Source organism: Plenodomus lingam (genome assembly GCF_022343315.1).
Source record: "Plenodomus lingam strain CAN1 chromosome Unknown contig_1, whole genome shotgun sequence".
NCBI classification, from domain to species: Eukaryota; Fungi; Ascomycota; class Dothideomycetes; order Pleosporales; family Leptosphaeriaceae; genus Plenodomus; species Plenodomus lingam.
Window position 1 is genome coordinate 965,950 of NW_027093927.1, and position 10,752 is coordinate 976,701.

Genomic DNA, 10,752 nt, shown 5'->3' on the forward strand with positions numbered 1-10,752 from the left:
AGGAAGCGGTCGTACATGCATACCTACGGTGTACTCTCTCCAGTTGGACGTCAGCGCCCTAGGGCGCTTTCTGCACACTCTCATCAGCAATGCGGCGCGACAGACACATGGCATGGTACATCCAGCGCAGGGGCCTATGGAATGCCTGAGGGAATTAACAGGCGACTGACGCAGCTCTAGCAGTGCCTAGTAGCAAGAGTACTACTTTGCTTTGATGCTGGTATCCACCGTGTTTGCCAAAGCGCAGTCAGGTGGCGCGGTCTGGGATCCACCTGATGTGGATCAGGGTGATGGCTGAGGTCACAGAGATTGCGTGGGATACCTGTTTTCAATACGGTAAAGAAATGTCTCGAAACCGAACCCCGGACAGCGTTGGGAAGGGGGAGAGAGGGGAGAGAGGGCTGTCCATCCCCAACGATAGGGCGATTGCCAAGGAAAGCGACCGTGCGCAGCTTGCTTTTGCGCTAAAGGGGGGCCGCTGCGATGGGAATCACACAGCCTATGAGCCAGTAGGGAGCCAGGGCCGTGTCATTGGCTCGCTCGTAGAGGTCACATTCGGACTTGTGGACGGTTTGGAACGACGCAATGTTGTTCTTTGATGAAAGAGGGATCTGGGACCTGGCTGTGTTGACCTGTGTTGTCGCGCTCACTGCAGTCAAAGAGTAGGGTGGCATCACACCAAACGGTCCATGTCATGGGGGATCGAGTGACTTTCCTTTGTTAGGAGAGGTCAGAGTCAAAGTGACGAGGTTCACGTCGGTGCTGACGTCTGCTTGCGGCGGAGGAGGGGGAGGCGGAGACGAGGAAGTAGTCTAAGAGGAGGAGGTGGAGGTGGATTGCTCTGCGATTTCGCGAATCTGCGACCCTGCGTGAGGGTTTGGGTACCCGCAATGCTCCATGGTAAGACATGAGAGTGTGGTCGGAATGTTGGAGGGCTTGTGAAGCGCTGGCGATCAACAAGGCGTCTGATAGTGGAAGGCGACTGTCGTGGAGAGCTTCGATTGGGAAGCCCGGACAAGAATGCTTATCGAAAGCAGCCGACGGGAAAGGCAGAGTGGATAGAGGGTGACAGCAGCTGAGTGGACAGGGCGGGGGCCACTGTGATCTAGGTACTGTATGGCGTAGCATGGGTGGCCGACTAAGAGCCGGGGTGGGAGCGAGGCGCAAAGGGTTGGAAAGAGGATGGGTGAGATGGAGACCGAGCGCTGCGCCCGCATGCCTGCCGTGTTGCATGCTGTGCTTCCTACGATAAAGTAGAGTAGACAGACACAGACACAGTACCTACATGGCCATGTCCAGTATACTAGAGGGCCGTTGCATTTACCATTTGCCTGTAGTGATGGCGGTGGTGGTGGTGGTGGGGGTGGCTGTTGGGTGTTGCTCGTCCGTCACGGCGTCAGGCCATGCATACGAACTACTGTGTATGTACGTACTGTTGGATGTATGGACTGCAGTACGAGTGCTGTATACGTCTAAACGTATAGTACTAGGTATGCATGTAAGTAATGTAACTAACAGTACGTGGACGTGGGTACTATAGTGGAAGTGGACATGGTTGGGAATCTGTCTTGGAGAGCAAGAGCGATCAGCCCAGTAGCCAATAGACGGTGTTAGCCATGTGCGAGGGTCTGTAACAAGCCGTGGAATGGTGGCAGCTTTGGGTGGCGATGGGAAAGTGGAGGCGTTTCGTCAGGGAGCCCGTGGTATTCCAGAAGGTGCAGCCTGTCCAATACGGGCAGGAGCTTCTCTTCTCCCCCCTCCTCTCTCCGGTCCCCCATGGCGCCTGCCGCTGCTTTTACTGTGTATTGTAAGTGGTCCATACATACCTACTAGGTCTACTATACATATATACATACATACATACACACTGTATGGCGCACTTGCCACAAGTACCCATGTTCCACAGTACGTACAGTATTGTCTAAGCGTGTGTAGAGTAGGTACATCAATGATACACACTTACGCTCTACCCTACTCTACCGCAGGGAAGAGAGAAGGTGGGTCCCCCTGCTCTGCTGGGCGTTCTTTTTGCCCTTGCCCTTGCCCTTGCCCTTGCCCTTCAGTCCGTCGCACCGACCTGGCACGACCCAAAGCCCGCACGGACCAGCAAGGTACTGACCTTTTCTGGCACTGACCACACACCACTTGACTGACCCTCCAGGCCCCTTGACTGACCCGACCTGAGCCAGGCCAGCATCGCCAAACCGCCGTGGCACTCCTCTGGCGTGTGCACACTGCCCTCCAACTCCACTTCCCTCCCTCCTCTGACTTCTCTGACTGAACTTTCTGCCCACGCATGGACCACGGGCCCCCCTCCCCCCCCAGCACTTTCTCTCGTCTCTCGTCTCTCGTCTCTCCGTCCTGCACATGGCCTGCTCTTACTCTGGCTTGCTGGCTGCTGCTTCTTTGCTCAAAACTACACTGAGCCGCACTTTCCAGCCCGTCTGCTGCATCCACGACTCTTGACGCACAATTCCACCTCTCTGTCTCACCACGCCTCCGTCACAGCCTCTACCTACCCCCTAACCTACCCTAACCTACTCTACACACCAGACCACACACTACCCAGCTACCCTACCACCCCTTCCCCTACCCTGCCCTACCCACCACCCTATCTGCTACAATACCTACACACATACACACCTACACACACACACACACACACACACACACAAACACACCTACACCACCTACACACATACCACCTACCTACCTACATACATAGTACCCTACCTACCGACCTTTGGTACCCACCGCCCACCCGGCCCTCTGCACCGGCCGCCGGACCACGCTCCCTCGCAGCCCACCTAGCCAGCTACCCACTCGTACCGTAGCACTGTACCTCTACCTCCTTCCTCCCCTACCTACTACTTTACGACGCTCTTTGTCGCACCGCTCCCTGCCGCTGTCTGTTACCGGCCGGTCTTTCCTGAGCAACCACGACTGCACCTGCACCCGTCCGTCGCTGCTTCCCGCGACTACATAGTACTTCACTCTGCGTGTGTGCAACCACCGCCCGCGCCTGCTCTCCGAAACAGTCCACCCGGCCTCTTGTAGCTCGCTCCTGCCTGTGTCGCCCTTCGAGAAGCCGCTGCCGACCAGCCAACAAGCCCCCTCTCCACCACTCCTTCCGCCAGCTCGCCCGCCTGTGTGTTACCTTGGTACCGCTGTCCGCCCCCTGCCACCAGCCCCCGATGCTGCTGCTGTCGCCGCAACGATAATTTCATCCCCACGTTGTTGCTTCGACACTAGGTTCACGCGAACCTTGTGCCGATTATCGTCAAGCTGGCGCACCAATTCCAGTCTCAGTTGTGTTCTTGCGAGGCTTTTGACGAGCAGAGCAGAAAGACGGCCCGTCGCGTCTACAAGCAATTCTGGAGAAGCGTCATGGTCACACGGAAACCGGGTACCCAGGCTGCACTATCCATAAGAACATCCCCGACCTCCACCGCCTCGTCTCCCACCTCTTCGCTGGCCGATTTTGACGACATGGACGTCAAAATGGCCCTGAGCGACACCCAACCCGCCCCTCTTACCGTGTCCATACCCAAGAACATCCAGAGCCCACACTACCGAAAGCCAAACCTGTCAGAGATACTGGCCAACACCGCCCCTCCGCCCTACACGCTGACCTCGTTCATGGCATTCCTCTCGCAGAACCACTGCTTGGAGAATCTTGAATTCACAATGGATGCCTCACGTTACCGAAAACACTACTCCAAGATGGTCAACCGCCATCCAGGGAGCCCCATCTCGCCGCTGTCAGATGAATGCGCCTATGTCCTGATGCTGTGGCGTCGCCTAATTGACGCTTACATTCGCGAATCCGGTCCACGAGAGGTGAGTCTTGCTTGCGTTTGCCAATGCCTCGTCACGTTTACTAATCGTCACACAGGTCAACCTGCCTGCTGAAGTCCGCGACAATCTACTAAGCCTCTCTGATTCTTACGTTCCACCGCACCCATCCTCATTGGATGAGGCAGTGGCCAAGATCTATGAGCTCATGGAAGAAAGTGTTCTGGTATCTTTCCTCAACTCCGTCAGCCCTCAGAGCGCTCACCCGACTATGAGCGTGGCGAGCTACGACAGCATCTCACGATCGTCGACTCGCAGCTACGAGGAGCGAAGCCATGGTTCCCGCCACCAGCAACCCCAGTCGGCTTCGCACCAGCGAGCGTCCGCTCCCTCATCTCTTACCACTGGCTTCATGCAAGCCCGCCCCTTTTCACATTCAAGGTTCCACTCTCAGCCTACCTCTACCGGCCCGCCATTGGCGCCCCGCGTTACGTCGGGCTACACCAGTGGAAGTGATGCATTGACCGATGATACCGGCAGTACCGGCAGTCCATCGGGCATGAGCGATCCCCTGACTCCCCCTGGTACGCCGCCTATGAGCGACTACCCCATGGGCGATTTCCACCAGGTCTACCACGAAAATGGTAGCCCAAGTGGCACGCCCAGTCCACGCCACAGCCGTGGTGAGCATAATGGCATAGCCAGTGCGACCAGGGACAGCTGGAAACGAGTCAGTAGCAAGCTTTGGCCCAAGAAGAAGAGTGGTCAACTCCGAGAGGACGAACCCGGTGTTGTCGAGGGAGGACTGTTCTAGACCTTTGACGAGTACCCGGCAGACGTTCGTTACGTTCACACAATTTTCATCTCGAAAGCGGTCACGATTACGATTTTGCGACACCAGCGATTGGCATTTTGACCTTGCATCTTGGATATGTATTGGCGCCTCTTCTGGATTTTCTCCCATTCAGATTTTGCATGCGACGCGCACCCGGCGTATCTGACGAAGACAAACCCGGCGAGGTTTGCAACTTTCTGGCATATCGAAATTTAGACATTGAAGGCGTTTGCAAAACTTGATATATTTTTATGGGAGCGAAAGGCCTTATATCCACACAATTGGCCAGGCGTTTTGGGCTTTTGCTAGCATTTCAACTCTGAATGACACACGAACGGCGGAAAGACATTTGTATCAACATGACTACTACTACTTTTCTTGACTTGTATGGGGGGAGGAGGGGGATGGGTCGCCAGACTGGGGGAGCTGTTTATAGAGGCTGGACTGGAGAGAGGGAATACTATGGCGCGTGAGACAGACACGCTAGAAATGAAGCATTACACGATTTTGTCGATTGTGTACACCAAAATTCGCATACTCTCCGCTCTCTCTTGCATTGAGTGAAGATTCGATTCTGGACAAGGTTCAATCGTGCCCGTGTAGCTGTTGATGAGATTTGTGACGGATACGGTAAGTCGTGGCGAGGGGTGGTTGGTGGGTGTGCATGAGGAGATGGATTGTATTACAAAGTAAGAATCAGGATAAGCAGTGTCCCTTGAAAAAGTATACATCTACCCACGCCATGCTATTTCATCTTCACATACCTATATTCACAGTACAGCACCTCCAACAGCACTCACTCCCCCCACCCTCCACTTAACCTTTCGCACAGGCAGACTGTATGCTAGTTTTCCTACATCCCCTCGCCACACTTTACTCCGATGCCGGATATGGTAGCTATAGATCCCTACCCTACCCAACCTATACATGGTATCTACACTATACTATATACTCAACACAGACACCCCGATTCCGGCATGTAAACCGCTACCTCGACAGCGCGCGGGGGGGGGGGGATTTACATGGTTGCATGGGCATGTAGCGTGGATGTTGGACATTGTATATTGTATATTAGATCCATGAACTCGCTGTAATGGGTAGCTGGGAAATTGCCTTGGGTGCACCCGTTCACCTAGTACGCAGTCCAGCTCACCCATGTTGGAGAAATCACGTCAAGTTGGGTGGGTATGGTATAGTGTGGTATGATACCGTGGCCAACACGGCGGTGCAGATACTCTACTTTCCTTTATGCCGTGCACGGCTGAAACGGGGGCTGTTTTGGAGAGGTGGGGGTGGGGGTGTGCGATGGGGATGGGACGGTACGGTAAGGTATGGTGTCTGTATCTGTATATTGTGGCTGTACGGAGTACTACTACATCATGGTACGGTGGGGAGATGGTCAATTTTTTTTTGTTTGACGGGGGGAGGGGTGAGTCAGGATTGCAGTTCTCAACAGGGAAGATGGAAAATCTCAGTGTGAGTGTGGCGAGGAGGTGACACGAGGATAATCTTTTGGCCCTTGGGGAGACGAGGGGTGCGAGGGAAGGTTGGTCGATTGTGGGAACAGGGAATGTGGGGGTTTGAATGTATGAGGGTTTTGTATTTATGAGGGTTTCATCATTTTGGCAGGTTGAGAGTGTCATTCTTACATGTGGTAGTATATGGTATATCCTACGGGTCGGGATGGGCATGCCTCGGAGCCTTTGTGTGCTATTTCACCAGAGTCTGCAGTCTACGGTAGCTAGCCGCCCTGCTTTTGGTGGGTGTGGGTTCAACGGATTAACCAGCGACGAAGGACGGCGGGTAAATTGTACTTGAAACCAAGGGGACAGGGGAGAAGGTGTGGTGTGGCAAAAAGACTGGATGGAGGATGAAGAGAGGGTGGGTAAGGTGAGGCGAGGCGGGAGGGTGAGATTTTTGGGGGAATGTGGGTGGGTGTGATGGTGTGCAGTCTGATTTTGAAAATGTTCTGGCATGTTGTTGAATGTGAACGACACCACTGACGTGGATGGGTAACTACTATGGTATCCTAGTAAGCGCAAAAACACCACCAACCAAGTCCGAAGTCGTCAACTGCACACCCTAGAAGAATTCCAGTACCTCGATCTGGTAGATTAGAGTATGGTAGTTTTCACCGTTCCCAACCTAGCCTTCCACCCCTCCCTCCCTCAAACCCGCCGCATTCGGCCTGGTCAAACCCGCCTACACATGCCCCAACTCGCGTGACGAACACACAGTTCATGCCCAGGTGCTCCTTGATCCAAACGAGCCAGCCGACGCTGCTTTTGCGTCGTAGGTAGGTACAATAGGGCGGTAGAAAATGTTTCCCGGACGAGCTTGGCTTGTGTTATCTTGAGCAGGGGAAGAGGCGGGGGAGGCTTGGTCCCATGGCTATGGTATGTGCATATGTCATCAAGAGCAGATGGGTGTCATGTCAGTCAGACCATGAGACTGTAGTACCGTACCAATCGTCCTACACATTACACACCTTCACGTAACAAACCGCCCAGAAAACACACACGGCATTTCCCATCCCCCAATGTCTCCCCACCAACCAACAAGGCACGACAACTCTTCCTGAACATCCGTCTGGTTCGGTCACGACAACTTGACCGCACACGGCACATGCAGCACGGCTAAGCAACACCTATAACAGCCCAAGCATATAGATGTGGAGAAGAAAAAAACGCCCTCAAGGCTTACTACTATGGTATACAGCACTATAGCCTCAAACCGCATTCCCGGCGCAAACCCATTGGCCCTTGAGCGTCCTCGATCACAGGCGTCAAGACCCATGGTCCGCAGACCATGATGATGTAGCGAGTTACCGGTACCGTAAGTCCAGTAGGAGTAGTCCCGGCGGAGAAGGCAAAGCACAGCCTCCCGGCGATATGCAGTGAGCGTGCCCTAGCACCCGTGGGCCTGCAGCTGCAGACTACAGCAGCGAAACTTACCGGACTGGTCATCTCACTTGCGTCGAATGGATGGGGGTTCTGATGTTGGTGATGCGGGGGCGGGGGGGCGAACAAACTCTACCGGGTTTGGTGTGGTTGGGTGGTGGAATGCGGGGCTTGGACTTGGCGGTGCGAGGTGGAAGATCCCGCGGGACCGATGGGATTCGGTGGTCGGAGGGTCGGGGGGGTCGAGTGGCGGATTTGGGGATGGAGGTGTTGGCTTATTGCGAATGTGCGAGGGGAAAGGGAGATGAGGGGACAGTGGGTAGAGTGGGTTTGTGTGGTGGTGAAGCTGTGCTCTACTCTGGCAGAGTACACAGTACAGTATGAAACAGTTCAGTTCTACAGGTGCCCATGCGCCCCCTCTACTACCTACTATTTGCATTCCCATCTCTCCACTCTCCTACCTAGGAACCACAACCACACCCACCTCCACCAGGAATACTCCACTGCAATCCATACAGTAGTGCCCATCCTCCATCGATACTAACAGTAACGTGATCCACCACCGAGCGCCCACCCCCACCGAGCGCCCACCAACACCAAAATCACCAAATTTTCAACACTAAATTTCTTAATAACTATAGCACCTATTAACAACGCGCTTGTAGCAATTAAATCCTTAACTCTTAGAGAAGATTTTATATACTTAGAAATAGTAGAAAAGTATAGTTACTTATAGTTAACCTTATCTAGATACTACTAGAAAATTTAGTAAGTATATACTACTACTCTACTAAATAGTTAAATACTTAATATTATATAAGAAAGTAAGCTTATAAAGTATATTAAAAAGCTTTATAAGTAAGGATTACCCCCTATATAAACTATTATTTAAAATTTTATAACTAAAATAATAGGGAATCTAGTAGGTAAAAATTAGGTATAGCACTTTATTAACTACTATAATATTAATCTTATCTCCTATTAGGCTACTAGGCTTAATTATAACTACTTTAAAGCTAATTCTACCTTTAAGTATAGCTTATACTTTAAGCTTTTATACTAAAAAATAGAGTAATATAATATTAAGAGTTAGTATATCTATAATATAGATAAGAAGGGTTTTCTTATTAGAGTACTATTAAAAACTAAATATATATTTAATAAGAGCGCCTATAAGTAGAGAAAGATTAGAGCTATACTCTAGGATAGTAATAGGGAGTAGATTACTACTATAGCTTGTATATACGCTAATAGTACTACTCTTACCTCTACTCTTATTTATTAGTTTTAATTTAGAGCTCTATAAGATACCTAGTTATAAGATTTTAACCTATTATAATACTAAGCTTTTGTGGAAATTTGGATTACTAAGGTTAGGAATAATTTAGGAGATAGATTATTAGATTATATCTACTACGATCGGACTTATATATATAGAGCTTTAGCTACCCTTACTAGAAGGTAAATAATTAGTAAACCTTCCTTACTAGAGCTCCTGCTTTTTATTAGGTACTTAGTAGTAAGCTAGCAGTTAATTAGATAGTAGGTTATACAGGGGTATTAACTAGGATTAATTAGGATTAATTAGGATTAAGATACTCTATAATCTAGTTAATATCCCTCCTATAACACACCCCCTAGGTATAGGTAGATCTTTTATTATTATAGTTACGCTTATAGTTAGTAGGTAGTATAGCTAATTAGAGCGTTATATATCTAAAGGGTTAAATTAGCTTACCCTTTAGATACTAACTAGCGCGCCTTTCTTATTTAGCCTACACTTACACGCGTAGATATTATCTAGATAGAGCTCTATAACTCTATCTACCTAACTATAATCTTTTACTATAGCTTAAGTTATAAGATTATATAACCCTAAAAATCTAAACTATACTTATATTCCTACTAACCTATATCTTAGTTAAAGTTAAAACCTACTACTTATACTTACTTTATCTATACTACCCTTATTACCTTTTATATAGCTAAAGCTATAGTTACTAAAGCTACTACTACTAAAGAAGAGTATACTACTACTAAGCGTAAGGCTATTATAGAGTGTGTAGTAGCTAAGCATGTAGCTACTACTACTATAGCTAAGATTGTAAAGCTAAGGCAAGGCGCTCCTACTCTAGCTCCTACTACTCTAGCTCTAACTCTAGCTCCTACTCCCCCCTAGACCCTACCTAAGGCCCCTACTCCTACGCCTACTCCCTCTCTAGCTCCTAAGGAGACCCTAAGATCCTCCTACTATAGAGAGCCTAGTATTTATTATACTAAAACTTATCTAAATTATCTACGCTTAGCGCTCTTTAATAAGTCTAATAGCAAGTGCTATAACTCTTCTAGTAGGGGGACTTAGTACTAGTAGTACTTCTCTAGGTATAGCTATATCCTAATATATATAATCTATATAAGAATTTTTCCTTTATAATACTTTTAGTAAGATCTTATACTAATAAACTAATTAATAGCCCTAAGCTTACCTAACGCTCTATACTATCCTTCCTAGTAAGGAAGTAGGTAGGTAAAAGCTAAGACCTTCTTAAGGATAAGAAGCAAAGGGTCTTAGTGCTCCTTAAGGAGAGTAAGGCTAAATAGTAGGAGCTAGTAAAAGCTACTACTACTACTACTAAGCTTGCGCGCAAGGCTGCTTCTGCAGCTAAGGGCGCCTAGAGCTCCTTATTAGAAGATAAGGACTCTAGCTCCTCTAAGGTTCCCCCTATAGATCCTAGGGTAGGGCAACCTAGGTAGCTCCCTATAGACTCTAAGGCACGCTTTACGCGCGTAATAGAGCTCCTTAGAGAAGCTACCTAGTTAATAATAAAGAGGTAGGCTATAGTTAGTTATTTTTATATTATATATTAATAGATCTTATATACTACCTTACTTTAATTAATACTATATAATATATACTCTACTATTATATAACTTTAGGTGCTCCCTAAACCTTATAAATTATTATACTATTAGGTTTTTAGTAAGCCTATTAGCTAGTATATTACTAGTAGGTAGGTAGGTAATATAGAAAGATCCCTTTATATACTCTTGCCTAAGCTATATGTTTTAAATATCTATATAGCGTAGCTTAGTAGTAATCCTTTTATTATTACCTACTACTAACCTAATAGTTTATTAATTATTATAATTAATTATCTAGGTAGTATCTAAAGTAAGGTGTATTTTAGTTAAAAAGCATTTTAACGCTATTGCTTCTTTACT

At 48.7% G+C, this 10,752-nt stretch overlaps 1 protein-coding gene across 1 annotated transcript; it reads left to right on the top strand.

Moving 5' to 3' along the window:
• Positions 1-3,387: 3,387 nt before the first annotated feature.
• Positions 3,388-4,609, top strand: IAQ61_000332 (uncharacterized protein; the record flags this gene model as incomplete). The annotated part of the gene is made up of 2 exons (XM_003835466.1): positions 3,388-3,840; positions 3,896-4,609. 2 exons carry the CDS (start codon positions 3,388-3,390, stop codon positions 4,607-4,609), a joined length of 1,167 nt encoding a protein of 388 aa, XP_003835514.1.
• Positions 4,610-10,752: the final 6,143 nt, after the last annotated feature.